General features: G+C 30.3%; 1 protein-coding gene across 1 annotated transcript; it reads left to right on the forward strand.

Moving 5' to 3' along the window:
- The first annotated feature begins 13,656 nt into the window (after window positions 1–13,656).
- On the forward strand, window positions 13,657–16,208 carry LOC149200317 (protein LATERAL BRANCHING OXIDOREDUCTASE 1-like). The gene is made up of 4 exons (XM_089399555.1): window positions 13,657–13,997; window positions 14,088–14,335; window positions 15,246–15,570; window positions 15,912–16,208. The coding sequence occupies exons 1-4, from the start codon at window positions 13,713–13,715 to the stop codon at window positions 16,164–16,166; spliced, it is 1,113 nt and encodes a 370-aa protein (XP_089255681.1). The 5' UTR covers window positions 13,657–13,712; the 3' UTR covers window positions 16,167–16,208.
- Window positions 16,209–17,206: the final 998 nt, after the last annotated feature.

Genomic DNA, 17,206 nt, shown 5'->3' on the forward strand with positions numbered 1-17,206 from the left:
AGCATGGATATACAGAAATTGCAACGACACAATAGTAAGATAAAACTTAGACACATTGTATTCCCCTATCCCTACTAGTAAAACAATAGGTATGATAGAACCATGAACTATTTATTCTTTTCCATTTGTACATGTTAGAAACTACCAACATGTAACTCCCTAACATAATTCATATTCATTCCTTTCCACTACTCAACAAAAATTCCTTACCATGGATTTCCATTGATTATTTTATATAACTCTACATTTATTCCCTACTCCATTAAAGCACTACATGGTGTATGACACCCATAGTTGAATATTCTCCCACTTCTCATATACCTTGCAAGTGTGGTAGGGACAATGATTCAAACAACTAGATAATTCTTAATGTCCATAAATCTCAGAGACACATAGCACCACATGAAGTTTTTTATTCTCATTGGTTTACTCAATGAATATGTAGCATTCTACAATATGTCAAATTTCTCTAGTATCACCTTTTCATCCTATACCACGTCCTTAGTGAAATGGTACTTGATGTCTATATGCTTTGTCTTAGAATGAAAGGTTGGGTTCTTAGCAAGTTGGATTGTTTTCCTAAGCGAACCCATTTAAATAATATTATATTTCTCCTAAGTCAGGGAGGTAACAAAATAATTTAATGAATGCATATTCCAATAAGCTCATAAAATTGATTTATTTTCATGGAGGTTAGAAAGGAAAATTAATTATTTTGGGCCTGATTTGGATACAATTGAGGGAGTGAGTTTCTTCTCATTCTTTTTTATGAAACATATGTTCAACTCAAGTAATAATTATTTAAACTTGGTGAAGAAATCATAGATAATGTCAAAGCTACTCAGGCTCAAATTAATGAATTTATTCTCCAATTGATGTCATCACCACTCATCCTACTTCATAACGAGTCCTTTCATCTTGGTTTAGAACTCACTACGTGGTTTCTCATATTTGATGAGGAATAATATGTCAACAAAGATAGAGAAACATATCAATCCATATTCTCTATTCATTCGCTCAAACCATTTTTCCTTTTCAATAATGCAAATTGTTTTAGTTTTAGCTTCCATTGTGTTTCTATATAGGCCTTTACTCCACAAGAAAATAACCAACCATGTCTTGTATTAGTGGTAGTTTAATGACATAAGAATTATCTATCGAGATTTATCCATCATATTTGGTATACTATTCTTTATGTATTCCACCTACAAACCGATATACTACTCCTTTAGATTCACTCAAGATTTTATACCATGTAAGATTTAGTTGATCAAATTACAAGAGGGTCTATAATGTAATTGAGAAGAAACACAATTAACAATTTTAGAGAAAATAAGAGAATAAAAATAAGTGGATCAAAGTAATTATCACTATCATGTAGAAAATAAATCATTCAACAATGAACCTAAAATTCACAATACATTACAATTGAATGCAATATATATGACTATGAAAGCATGAGATAGTATGCATTCGCCAATTATCCAAGCAAATTGTTCCTTCATGAGGGAGTTAAAATATATTTAAGTATCCAAGTTTAGTCAACTAGGTCATGTACTTTCATTTCTAGAATGTAGGGTCCAACCTATTCTCCTCTCTTCAAGTGTGCACTTATCCGTAGAAAGTATAAATTAGATCTTACAATGGAGGAAAGATGCATTATATGTAGTAAAAATAAATAAATATATATATATATATATAGGAGAGAATAAAATGAAAATTCTCATAGATAAACCCTTATGCATGAAATACATCTAAGACAAGAATATAGATAAAACAAGCTTTCAAGTCATGTAACACTAACGAATACTCCTTATAGAAGGAATCACTCCATAAGTTATAATTTCTACAAAATAATATAATCCAACACACCACAAATACAATTATACTTAGGTATCTATACTTTCTCAAATATATTCCTTCAGCTATATTCCAAATACCCATGGTTATTATTTATTTCCTTCTAGTTACATAGTTGTATTATTCCATTATTATAGTTACAATATATTAATTATCTTCATTGATACCTCCATAGGTATTCTATATTATCCTCCTTAAATTAATCACATTTCATCTCTATTGGCATGTTTCATTATAAAAAAAAGGGAAGAAGACATAGAATATGACCTACTAAGCAATGTAGTCAACTAGTACCATGGACTAGCATTTATCCATACTAGTGAAATATGGGCATGGAGTTTAATTGTGGCCTTCCCTTGATATCGATTCTTATTTTTTATTCGGATACATGTCTTCATTGTGTTCCTATGACATCTCCATCCATTTATTTTAGTCTTCCACATGCCTCAATGTTGGTTTCTCATCTAGTTCCATGTTTATCCATAGTAAATTTCTTATTACTCATGCCCTTTTATTGGGGCGATGAGGGTGGTGATATACAATAAACTTACCTATAAATTATTCTTCCATTGACTCTTCAATGTGTATTTTATTTGATACATTTAGCTTATGTGTTTCTTCATGTTTACGCTCTTCCTATTGGTTTCTTCAAGTGCTTAGGTAGGTTCTTCTTTTGAGTCAACCATGGAGTCTTCTTTTTATGTGTCAATAGGCACTGCAATTATTTTCTCTTCTATGACTTCCGCACGTCCCCCTTGGGTCTTTCTTGTTTACTAAGAGACATTTTCTGTAGTGTGCTGCTCTTTTTTTGTATCAAAGGTTCATAAACTTCTTTTCAACATTAATATTAATTATAAAAATTTATTCCGTAAAGGATATACAAAAACAGTATCCACATCAATAATAACTAGTTCACAAAAATATAAATACAACACATTTTTATACATAATTGTTCTCTAATGTTTTAAACTTTGAATAGTTTCACTTTTAGCTTACAAGCTTTTTATATTCCTAATAGGTACTTGCAATATTTCAGCAAAGTTAACATTGGTGAGATTACCTTTGAAATAATGGTTAATAGAAAAAATGACCTTTTCTTTTCAAATTCATCAAATATTAGTTGTCACGCCAAAATAAATGTCTAATGCTTGTTTTATCCTTTTTCACAACATGAAAGTACCTATCTTAAAAAATATATATCCTTCATTTGAAATGTCCTCCCTACAGTGATGAAAATCACAATAGAGGTCCATAAAAACTATCGTTTACCCAATATCTCCATGAATTTTCCCATAACATTTTTAAGTACTATGTCCATCATATTTCACATTAAAATACAAAATCATCTTTGTTTTGAAAACCTAAAAATAGAACTAGTGTTTTAAAAAAATCACTTACTCTTTTGGGTAACGTTCGATCCCTTTTTATGTATTCTTAAATACCATGACAATAATCTTTGAGATTAAACAAAAAAAAATCATATTAAGTGTGAAAAAAAAAAAAAGTTGTGAAAAATTCAATTACATTTCATTTCAAAGTTTGGGAATGAATAAGTAAAATAAACATAAATGCTATTATACTTCTTGGGTTGGATAATATGATCAGAATTTCAAAATTCCATATTTTCTAAATCTGTTGGTCCTAATTTAACTAAAATATAAAAACTTTATTAAAATATATTAAATGTACAAAATTTAGTGTCATCCTAAAAGAAACCCTTAAAAAATATCAAAGCTCCACTTTAGACTTTTTTTTTTTTTTGAAATTGAGTATTTTCTTTAGAGGAATTCATATATCAAGATATATTTTCCCAATTTTACTTAAAATATCCAAAAAAAAAATTAACTAATTATACTTTAATGAAATACAACCACAATTAACCTAGCACATCTCATTGTGAATCCACACATTACTTATCCTAAAAGGGACTCTAAAAATTAATTTGGTCATGGATTATAGGGCTATAATGCTCTTATTGTCAAGAATGATTATTTGTTATCTAGATAGATTAATTGCTAGATCGAATTTCACAATGTTGGATCTCATAATAGGTAACGAGGACATTGTGAATTATATTCAAACCAAATTTAGTTTATTTGATTGGATAATCATGCCTTTTGACTTATAAACATCCCGGTGCATTCATAATATTGATAGATAATATATTTGGAGTTTTTTTGCAAAATTTCATTATTATAATACACAACGTGCTTATATTCAATTCTTCATGACATATGGATTGACAACATGTGCGCCTCCTATTTGACATGGTCTACACACACAAGCTCTACGTCAAATGAAAGAAGCCACTGTTTCCTCAATCCTCCATTCCTTTTGTTGGGTTTGTGACATATTAGTTAAGAATTCATGTTCGTCCTTCTTAGGCCAATTTTTTTTATTTTTGAAAATTTGAGAAGTTTTTCTTTCCCAGACGGGTTGAATTACTGTATAAAATTAATTTCCCACCCCTCTTAATTAGTGTGGCCATTACATCATTACCTAATTAGGTTGATTTTCATCTGAACAAAGAAGCTGACGTAAGATTTCAAAAATTGAAATTTGCTACATGTTTTGAATTGGTCCTGGATTTTCCAAATCTATGCGAACCTGTTGAAATAAATGCATCTCTGAATTAGCGTGGCATTACATAATTACCCCTTAGGTTGATTTTCAATTTAACAAACAAGTTCAGTAAAATTAAAAAAAATCTTTATGTTTTGGCTTGATCTTGAATATTCCACATCTACAACCTTTTGAAATAGGAATAGATTCATCATATTAATAGGAATAGATTCATCATATTATACCATTAAAATGGTTCTTAAATAACGAATCCAATTATGACCTACAATTTTGGAATTTCAGATGTGGTATAGTACATAAGATATAATTTTATTCCATGATGGAGCCATTGGAGTAATGACATCCTTATATGCTAGGAAAAGTAACCATACAAATCACTATCCTCTCATTTTTTTTGTTTTTTTTTTTTATCTTTATATCCATTAAATAGGAAATATATATATATATATATATATATATATATATATATATATATATATCATTTTAATTTTTTGAACAAGTATAAAAAGAGAGTTAAAAGAGTGTTGATAATATCTTAACTAAATGTTGTACTTGAGGACTAAGCATTTTTAATGTTTGCTTTTCTACTTATGAAGACTAGAAATATTGTATGTCAATGATCCTTTCATTTGTCCCATATTTTTCATGCAATCAATCACCCCACTTAATAAACAATACCACATTACTTATCATGTTGTTAGTGAGTCTTAGGTGTATCTTATAACTCTTTCATGTGTACATAGACTTTAGATTCCTACCTATTGATCTATGAATCCCTTGCCTCTTTCATTGTTGTTCATTTTAATGAATCCAAAACCATTCAAATTGTATATAATCAATTGTCTCACCATTGATATAACACCATAATAGGTCTTATGAAAAATAAGGCTTATACATCACATTACTTATTCCTTCATATCAATGTAATCCCATCTATCTCAATATTCTAATTTTGTTAGTCTTTTCTCTTCTTAAGCATGATTGCATTATGGTAATTTTTCCTTCATTTCCAAAATAGTGATCTTTGTAGCATGTATCAAAACCATAATTAGTCACCAAACTACTCAATTATTATGTCTTCATGATTAAATACATTTTTTACTACCTCTCATTATTCTCTCCAAGAGTGATTCTTACTCTTTTATTACCTTTCAAAAGATATTGTGACATTTATCAGGTTAACAAATTTATTTATATAGAATTCCACACTCAAATATATAATGAAATTAAAGTTATAGGGTAAAATCATACTACATACTCCAGATATATACTATTTGTGCAACAAGTAATGGAACTCATATTTTCATATTTTGTAATATAGTTACAATATATATGTCAATGCTTCCAATAGATTTTTTTTACTCTAAACCCCATTCTAGTTATCATTTCCTTGCTTCTTATTATGTTCTAATTACTTTCTCACATGAAACTAATTCATAAACATATAAATAACAACATAAGCTACTTATTTTATACACAATATCACCAAGTTATATTCCTAGGTAGTTGTAACATCAACAATGATACGAGACTCATAATTGTTCGGTAAAATAGCGAATTCATACAAATTGAACACTTCTTTTGTAATAACTCATGACACTAGATAAAAAATCCTAACAATAGTATTTTATGTGGTTAATGCACTCTAAGAGGGAAACAATCCACGGTCACTACTAATGTGGTCGCCACTTAAGGAAATTTTATTAATACAAAAAAAAAAAATCTACATAATAGAGTTTTAAAAATTTATCATTAGGCATGACTTTCCATGCTCTTTAGATAGATATCATGGACCAATCGTTGTTTAAGATAATTGATCAATTGGCATTAGTATAAAGGATAATATGAGTCATAGGATAACTCTTCTTCTAAAACATATCATGATCATTGGATTGGAACAAAACTAATGCATGCTCAAGAAACACAATTTTGCTTAATAGACACATGATACCAAGTTTAACTTAACTAATTGTTTGGTGTCTAAGTATCCTAACACCCCCTTAATAACAACTTGGGATGGAATTAAGGGATTTACAAATGTGACACAATAGGTGAAGGAAATAATAATTATAGTCTATGCCCCCATAATTACAACCTTCTAAACTCCTAACATTGATCAGATTGTAGAAAATTTCACCTATATAAGAGACTTCATGAAAATGTTGGAAAATTCATCATCTGTAGGAAAAATGGCACTTCAATAATTTAATCATGAATGAGTCTTCTAATGAAGTCATTTATATCTCAATGTGTTTGCTATGTTGATGTTAAATTGGGCCATTGATTACCTTTATGGAACTCTATTTGTCAAACCGAAGGGTGGATAAATGTCGTTACTAGAATCAAAACTCTAAATGGATCTATGAATCCGCATGGGTCCTTGACATACATTAACCACTACTTTATACTCTACGTCTTCTAATTAAAGAACAATGCCTTGTTACTTCTTATAATCCCAAGTGATGGGTCTAAAACCAAGACTAAAACATAACCTAAGGTAGACTTCTCATCATCATGGTCACCAACCGAATATGAATTAGTTAAACCAATAAACAAAGGAGTCCCCACTAAACTATAATGTATATGAAACTAAATTGTACCTTGTATATACCAAAATATCATTTTTTTTGTCACTAGTGAATTTCGTGGGGGCTTTTCATATACCAAGAGACAAGACCAACAACAAATAAATATCAATACGAGTATGAGTCATATATAAAAGGCTACCAAATAATTGATGGTACAAAGTGAAATCAACTTCGGGTGTAGTACAGGTGGTATTAATTTTGACTCCAAACTGAAAAGGAGAAGGGGGATGATTTACAATATTCCATGTGAAATTGGTGAAGAATGTCACACACATATTGATATTGGTAAATAGAAATTGCTTCCTTGGTTTGCAATGCTTGGAGACTAAGAAAATAATGCAAATAACCTCAAATTTTCATTTCAAACTTCTTCTAAGGATCAATTTCATATGGGTTAAATGTTTAGGATCACTACCAATGAGGATAAGGTCATTAACATAACGAACAAGGATTATGAGATGCCATCCTAATTTCTTGGTTTAGACATTGGGGTCAAAGTGGCATTTAGAGAAACTAATGTTAAGAAGAAAGCTATCCATTTTTTCATACCAAGCTTGAGGAGCTTGTTGAAGACCATAAAGATATTTCTTAAGGTGGAAAAAAAGGCCTAACATTATTTAAACATAGTTAAAAATTTATTCCATGTATATTTCATCTTGTAGATCCCCATGCAAGAAGGTGGATTTAATATCAATTTGATAGTCCTCCTATCCATGTGGGAAATAAAAGGTTGGGACAAGGTGGATGGAATTAATTTTGGTGATAGGGGAAACAATTTCATTATATTCAATTCCTTCAACTTGAGATAATCATTTAACAACTAACCAATCATTATGTCTTTCAACACTTCCATCTAATGCATTCTTTGTTTTTTATATCCATTTACATATGATAAGTTTTATTCTTTTTGAAAAATCTACAAGTTAGTGACTATTGTTCGCCATCAAGGAATTATATTATTCATTCATTGATGTTTTTCAATATGGATGGGATAAATCTTATGGAAATGTTTTTGAATCAATAAAACTTGAGTAAAAGTGTGGAGTCTCACTAGAACTGTGAATGAGTATGATTTTGATCTATACGGTTGTCGATAAGATCGTCAATTATTTATCATGTTTAATGGACCCATTTGGGAATTTGTGGTTGTAGTATAGGCTCATTCCAATGGAAACATCATGTTTAAGGTGAATAACGGGGGTAGATTTCCATCCTTATTTTCATAATTTGAAGAAGTATCTAAGATAGGAAAAGAAGGTGGAAGAAACTCCAAATATGGATCGCAAGCTAAGGAGGGAACAAGTATTAAATTAGGCTCAAAGGGAAAAAGGATTTCATCAAATTTAACATCTCTTATAATTTTTATTTCATTTGAATGATTTCAAAGAACTATATAACCTTTTACATCTTCAAAATATCCAACAAAAATAAACTTCTCACTTTTAGGCTATAAGGGTTTTCCTTTTACATTGGGAATGTGAGCCCATGCTATACTACCAAATACATAGAAGTGGATTACATTTGGAATAATATTAGTCCATCATTCTTTTGATGTTATATTTTTTAAATCTTATGTGATAGTATGATTTAGTATTTAATCTACATAATTTATTACTTCTTCCTATCAATGAACACTTAATCCCTTACATTGAATCATATAATAGCCATTTCCTTTACCATATAATTCTTTCTTTTAGCAACATCATTTATTGTGGTGTATATTGAATAGTGTGTTGCCTTTGAATAGCTTGTGCATTGTTGTAAGTTGTGAATTTTTTGTTGACATGCTCACCTCTGTTATCTATTATTATCATTTATATTTGATATCCATATTACTTTTACACAATGATATTATAAGCCAAGAATAAGTAAAAGCCTTCACTTTTAATTTTTAAGAAGTAAACCCAAGTGTAGTTGGATAATTAATTATTGAAAGTTAAGAAGTTTGTGAACCCAAATAATGAAGGAGAAGAAATTCAACTAACCAAATCAATATGAACAAGCTGCAAAGGAATTTAGGTGTGGAAAGAGACATGTTTGTCAAAAACATCTTAATGATGTTTCCCAAGAATAAAACTAGCATAAAAACCATCTTAGCAAGAAATGAGATGAAGACCAGTCACCATATTTTGAGTACATAGTTCTTGCAATGACTGATAGTTTAGATGATCAAATCGCTCATGCCAAAATTACCTCAAATCATCATTATGAGAAATACAAAATTGTGGGAAAGGGTGATGACATAAAGTTGTCAATATTGTACAACCTAGTAACATCATCAATTATCCCTATGGCAAGGACATGTGAAGGATATCTTAAATCTTTAATTACAACTTAGTGAGGAGAAACTTTTATTGTTTTACCTGCATTTGAAAGAGTAATATGATATATTGATAGGATCTTGTAGGAAATATTAGGAACACATAATACATTATTGAAATTACCATTATCTACTTGAACTATTCCAAAACCCATAACATTAAGAGATCTACCATCACCAACAAATACGCATTTGGTGTTACAATCATTAAGACCATAAAAAAATCACTTTAGCTTTACCCATATGATGAAATGCTCCATAATCAATAAGACACTCATTATATCAAGAAGTAGAATTTTCATTTAACAAGCAACGAGAAGTGGAAAATGCATATCCATGAGAAGAAGTGTTAGAAGAAGAACCAAAATTATTGTATTGTTTCACAATTCCTAATTCGAAAGCCTCTTTCTTTTTAATAAATATTTAGACTCTAGATGTGAGTCTTTACCACAATAAATGAGATTTTTATCAATCTTCTCGCACTTTGATTTTGGTCCGTTATCACCATTGGATTATAATATGTGTGAGAATGTTTGAGACCCTTGTTTTTCTTATTTTTGTGAGGATATTGCTTCTTTGGATGATTTTTTCTATCTTTATATTGGTTCATTACTTCCTCATTAGATGTACCTACAATATTGATCACCATAATATGAAAGATGTTTTCTTTCCTTCTAATGAGAAAGTTAAAAAATATTCAAGAGTCAGATTTTGACATGCATCCCCTAGAGCTTCTCTAGTGACATAAAATGTAGATACAAAGCTAGAATATGCAAAACCAAGCTTAGAATATGTGTTTGTGTGTGTGGTCATCATTTAGATTGACTTGATAAGTTTTAAGTAAATATGTAAGTGTTTTGAACATAAATAATTTTCAATGCAAGTGAAGTCTCTAGGAATTAAGATCACGATTAGATTTTCAAGTTGATGACTTCGAATCACATTAGATTCACCAAAAAATTTTCCATTTTTTTCAAAATTCATCCAAGACATTGATTATTTTTATATGAAATCACAAATTAGGAAAAATGAACATTCCAATTAATCTACTTTCTTTGTCATTATTATTATCTCATTTATATTTCTTATCAGCATCACCTACGGTTTTTTATTTTTCCAAGGTAACCTCCTACAATGCTTTACTTATTAGTATATCCTCTATGGAATTTCCATTAAAATATTCTTTACTTCTTAGTATATCATCTATGAAATTTCCATTAGAAGCAATTTCTACTCATAAGCAATTTTTTTTTTGCAATGGCCATATAAAATTATGTATATAATGTTATTTCAAAAGATAAAAATGACTACCTATATGGAAAACTCTTCACAAAAAAGGAGGTTGTTTGGAAAAGAAAACATTGAAAATGGACTTCAAATGTGAAAGTTATATGTTAAAAAAATGGCATTAACAATAACAAAGAGCCCAATGTAGACTAGAAGTTGGCCCACATGATGATCATTTTTTCTAGAAATATTATTTTCCCTCACTAAATTTCTATATAAGCTGACATTTACATGTAAATTACTTTATAAAGTGGCCCACTTTTATTAAAAAAGTGAGAATTATTTTTACAGCTTAGTTACTTTATAAATGAGAGGTGAATGCAAATAAAAATTACTAAAAAAAATGTTAAAATGGTTATACTGATATATTTATTAGTGAAATAAACTTTACAATAAAGTTATAAAATAACTTGAGTTTGAATAACCTTTTTTTAAAAGTAACATGAGAAGAACTCAGGATCTCTTACTAAATAAAGTAACTTTTATGTAGGTGAGCTAGTGAAAAAAGCCTAATTATAGTAGTGAAGATGGATTTTGTTGTTGTTACAACTTGAATTGTCTTCTTACCCAAAAAGAAAATGAGGCTGTTCAGAGTAATAAACAATAGCTTGGAAGAAATTTCAAGACTCAATAAGAATGGAGCTAGGCATCTAAAGGCTTACCTAGAAACTACAAGTTTTCTCTTTATTTCTGACTTACATAAATGACATAGAGTATGCATTGTGTTTCCAATTTTTTCAATACCCCATAGAGTGCAAAGAAGAATTATATAGATTGTAAACATTAACAAAATAGAAATAAAAACAAATATCCCAAATATGAATTTTTTAAACTTTTCTAGACAAAATAACATATTTGAACTATATAACTCTAAATCCAATGAAAATCATCATGTATCTCAAATAAAGTTTGAACGCATTTTTGAATGAAACAAAAGCTATTTTCAACTTAAAAATTTCTCAAAATGCAATGGAACAATGTGTTAAGAGAAAAATGTAAAAAATTAGTAAATCTCAAAAATGCAATAACACATGTTGAAGGTCCAAGATCAACAACAACTAGAGTAGCTCTTCAAATCGTTGGGATATCATGTTTTGGAAAAATATGGTACTTGAGACATCATAAACATTTTGAGTAGCCATTCACATAAAAATATCAAGCATCATAATACCAATATTTTTTACACCGTTAAAACCTTCTAACACAGAAATAGTTAGTGAGCCCAAAGCAATTTTGTTAATGCAAAAAAAAAGGATTATCTGGGATAAATTACATGACCATTGGTATTGAAGAAAATATAAGTTTTTGGATAGCTTTATGCATAGAAAACACATTCAAAATTAAATTACAATGCAATTAATGCATGTTAAACAAACATAGATTTACATATATATACATTATAGTAAGTTGAACTTAACCAACTCATAAGTTTATAATGTCTTAATATTAAGAAATTTTCATCTTAATGGCTTTCACCCTATTCCAATGACATTTCAACTCGGTAATTACATTTGGTTGTAACTTAACAAAACACATTCTTATGGCCCTTGAACTTTCCAAGAGTAAGCAGACCACACCCTACACCACAAAATGATACTAAGCTATAATCCCTATAATATATCCCAACATATTACTCACAATGAATGTCATTTTAAATTATCTCCTCAATGAAAATGTCATTTTAAATTGTATCCTCAATTAAAAAAATCATGATATTTTCAATATCCAAAATATGAAAGTATATGTCTTTCCTCTTTTTAAAGATAAAGTTTAGGATGCCCATCCTAACCATATTAATCCAAACCACCAAATTCACAATGTCCATTCTAACTATAGTATTGCAAACTTGTAACAACCATTTGTTAAAGATATCTCTATGGATGTGTACACTTATTCAACCAAACATTTCTTTTTTTAGGTATCAAGGTTAAGTCCTAAACGGTGGTTAGGATAAGCCTTTCAAGCATAGTCTCCTAATTACAAAAGAAAGATAAGACAATTTAACTAGACATGAGAAAGAGATAATAAAGTACATATGCTCAAGATATCCATGAATATAATTATGTTGAGTTTCGTGATCTCATATATTTTAAAAATTATTTATAACATTATTAAAATTGTAGAATTTATCACTAATTAAATTTTAAAAAAATATATTGTAATATCTTTTATATAAAAATAAAATTATATAATAAAAAATAAAATTCTGTACATTACTAAATTGGTTTCTATAAATAAAAAATTATAATATATTTTTATTTTCTTTATAAAATTGATTTCCAAAAGATACTTTTGAAAATAAATAACTGCTCCGACATTCTTTATTTTATTCTTTATTTTATGGGATTGTAACTAAATACCCAAATTAACACCACCTGTAAAGCGATAAAGCTATGTATATCCCATACCATTTTTCCTTTTTCCCCTCGGGTCTGCACTTGTGTCAATACTCTATTTAGATATGACTAACATCAATAGAAGTTGCAGTCATTCCCAATATACTTATAAGATTTCAATATTGAATATTTTTAGGCATGTTCTTTTGCTTTAGGATGACGACCTACCAACGCATGTTCCCGACACAATTAATCAGCGTGCTATTACAAACATAACAGAAAATGATAGACTTGCTTGTGTTTAGTTCAGGACTCGACATGAAAGGTGGGTCAAATCCCTGCACCCTTGTCTCACCAACACAAGGCAAAAAAGTTACCGTGTTAAAGCAAAAGAGAAGCATATTAAAGATCTGCCCCCTCAGCTCTAGGCTGGAAATGTGAAAACGAGCTTCGTCCTGCCATTTGTCATAGAGATCTTTTGGAGGCAGATCAGACAATTATATACGACATTTGAACAGTAATAGATTCCTATATCCCAGAATTTATGCGGGCATATCATTGATGGCTGCACTGGATACCACTAGCGACACGTGTTCACTCTGGTTTCCTCGAAGCTTCCCTCGTTAACAGTATATATATCTATGTCAGTTATAGTGTTTGATATCATGCAGTAATTGTTCATTCAGTGTTTTCCTTGTCTGATACTTTGTTGTTGTAGGGCCTTAATCGGTGTTAGCAATGGAAGCTAAGGAAATGAAAGAAGCTGCTGCCAGTTCATCCACTAAATCTGATTACAAGATTGATGATGTCCAGGAGTTGGTAAAATGTCGCCCTCATGCTGTTCCAGAGAGATATATAAGACCCAAAGAAGAGATCATGGGACCTGCAACAGTACTGGCAGTTTCCTCTGAATTGCATCTACCTGTCATCGACATGGCCAAACTTCTCTTATGCCAAGGCCCCTCCAGTGAGTCTGAGATGGCGAGGATGTTAGCTGCCTGCAAAGACTGGGGCTTCTTTCAGGTTAGTGACATTATAGATTGTGACATGTTAGTCTAATCATTTATCAAAGTAATCATATTTATTTGATTTTCTGATTAACATAAACTGTAGGTCTTGAATCATGGGATTGAGGAAGGAACACTTAGGCGCATAATGGAAGTGGCCATGGAGTTTTTCAAGCTCCCATTGGAAGAGAAGGAGAAGTACCCAATGAAGCCCGGGACTATCCAGGGATACGGCCACGGTTTTATCTTCTCGGAGGACCAGAAGCTGGACTGGTGTGATATGATGGCGTTAGGAACAATGCCCAAGGCTATCAGAAAGGAAAACCTTTGGCCAACCAAACCTCCTTATTTCAGGTGCTGCCACTGATCCCATAACAGTATAAATAATTGGCTTTGTATGATCATACAACTAGTAAATAATTCCACTATCATCGGATCTTATAATTTGCATAAAGTTATTTTAATAGGATCACCATATCCATAAACTAGCATAGATTCATGTTAGATTCATGTTAATAATTGATTTATCAATATTAGCATAGATTTATCAGAGTATATTAGGGCTGAATCAAAATTCCTCATTGCTTGCAATTTATCAGTTTACAAGTAATCGGTTCCACTTAAATTTGGTAAACAAGATAAACTTTATATGGATTTTATATTAATATTTATTAGGTTGCCTTGTTTATCACACAACTTTGAAGCACTCCCGGACCTAAACAGTGAACAGTCCAGCACCTTCTTTCGATTGACACAAAAATTGAAATTGAGATATAGAGTAAGGCCACATAGAACGTTAAATATATGGGTAGTTTAATTAATAAATGCAATGACCTTTTAATGCATTTCAAGTCATGTCGTCAATTTTCAAGGCATGTTAATTTTCAAGGCATTTTTTCCGTAGTTAAAATTCTACATAAATTTTTAAAAATTTCATTTTGAGTTTTACCCAATAAAATTGGTGTTCTACAAGGGATTTGGAAGATGTGAAATCCATTATAAATTCAAATATGTATTTTGAATAAAAAAAAATTACAAATTTTCTTGGAATTATTTGGCAGAATTTAGGTGGAAAAGAACATTTCATTTATATAACAAAGACGCGCAAAACTCTGTTATTTGTTTCCTGCATTTTAATCTTAGGTTTAAGTGAGCCCTTGGATTCATTGTTTGTCTTCTTCTTACTGACATTTGTTTCTTGCATTTTACTCTCAGCTTAATGTGAGCTCTTGGAATCATTGTTTGGCTTCTTCTTGCTTTGCAGGGATACTTTGGAAGCTTATTCAAGGGACGTTTTGAAGTTGTGTAGAACCATCCTCCGCGTCATTGCTGAGAATCTCCATCTGAAGCCCGATTTCTTTAACGACATGTTTGGAGAAAACGTACAAGCGGTGCGTATGAATTACTATCCGCCCTGCACCAGGCCTGACCTAGTTCTAGGTTTAAGCGCTCACTCGGACGGTAGTGCTCTCACTGTATTGCTCCAAGACGATGAGCCAACAGGCCTGCAAATTCTTAAGAACAACCGTTGGATTTCTGTGAAACCAATCCCCGGTGCACTGGTCGTCAATATCGGTGACACTTTAGAGGTCAGTATATATCTATAAAACCCAAAAGGACCATATATTCTTATGGACCCAAATAGCAATATAAATATGTTGTTTGTAGAAATTAATACTCTCAGGAAACTTTTGGAAACCCAAAGTAGTACAAGTCCATGGTTTGCACCAACTAAGACACTCCTCAATGTTTTGCGACTTTTATTATTTAATTCAGTCTTTGTCAGCATTTGAGTCTACTCTTTTCAAACTTTTCGAGATTTTTCCTGCTCAATTCATTCTTCATTGACATTTGATTTTTATTGGTAAATGTTATATGCAAATTCATTCTTCATTGACATTTGATTTTTATTGGCAAATGTTATATGCAGGTCTTGACTAATGGAAAATTAAAGAGTGTTGAACACAGGGCAGTGACAAACAGGAAGAAAGAAAGATTGTCTATAGTCACATTCCATGCTCCAAGTTATGATGTGGATATAGGTCCTTTGCCCCAGTTTATAGATGAAGATCATCCACGTCTCTACAGAACATATAAACATGCAGACTACAATCGCCATTATCTTTCCAATAAGCTATCAGGAAAAAAATCACTGGAGTTTGCCAAGATCAATCCTTCAAAATGATAAATTTTATTATTAATCACTAAACCTTCTGGGAAAATAGGTTTTCCATTTCCATGTAATTACGATAATTACTATATCTCATAGTGTTTTTCTCTAGGCATTTTCATGTTGTTCTCGTTACCGTAATCAATATATTTAATAAAATTATTCTGTACTCGTTAGTATTATGTTACACTACTTTCCATTTCATCGGTTAAAGTTCATAAGATCACATTTGCTTCATTTCCAGTTATATTCAACAATGACATGTAAAAAAATTCATTGTTTTCAGTATTGTGAATGAGATATAAAAACATTGAAGAGAAAAATTTTCCGTATATAGTATATATATAATATATAAAAGGAAAGGAAATAAACTTTTAAAACTAAAAATCGGATTTGATCTGATGGTGAAGGTAATTGTCTAATCATTTAATCTTGTAACCCTAACCAATATCAAGAACACTGGATAAGGTTACAGCGTAAAAAGAAAGCGTAAGAATAGTTGAGGAAAAGTGGTTAGAATTTATTTTAATATGAATCATGTTTTTCCAGGTAAAATGAAGCATTATGCATGATTCAAGATCGGTCATACTTTCTTTTATGTACATTCGAAGCATTATGCATGAACATTGAAAGCATTACGCAGGAGAGTACCAGAGAATTCAGGTGGGAGGAAATTTCATTTTTTTAGGGATGAGGAAATAAAATCAATATTTAACTATGGTTGGATAATTATAAATAAAAAGAAATAACAATTTCATGAAATTGATTTCTGAATTATTTAAGAATTGAAAAATAACTAGACACAAATTTTTATGAATAACTTTTTTAAAAATATTTTTATAAGTACTTGTAATAATTTTAATGCTTATATTAACAATAAACTCTTTACTAAGTGTATACTCTCTGGATGCAACTACTACCGGAGAATTCAGGTGGGAGGAAATTTTTTTTTGTAGGGATACGGAAATAAAATAAATATTTAACTATGGTTGGATAATTATAAATAAAAATGAATAATAATTTTATGAAATTGATTTCTGAATTATTTAAAAATT

Source organism: Pinus tabuliformis, chromosome 2_1 (assembly GCF_031772625.1).
Source record: "Pinus tabuliformis cultivar Carrire ecotype Pingquan chromosome 2_1, CPIR1, whole genome shotgun sequence".
Taxonomy (NCBI): Eukaryota; Viridiplantae; Streptophyta; class Pinopsida; order Pinales; family Pinaceae; genus Pinus; species Pinus tabuliformis.

Bases quoted from the DNA above. Each gene is read 5' to 3' on its own strand.
- LOC149200317 (XM_089399555.1), top strand. From the start codon at position 13,713: ATGGAAGCTAAGGAAATGAAAGAAGCTGCTGCCAGTTCATCCACTAAA. The intron at 13,998-14,087 runs GTTAGTGACATT...CATAAACTGTAG, and splicing joins AAGACTGGGGCTTCTTTCAG to GTCTTGAATCATGGGATTGA. The intron at 15,571-15,911 runs GTCAGTATATAT...TGTTATATGCAG, and splicing joins ATATCGGTGACACTTTAGAG to GTCTTGACTAATGGAAAATT.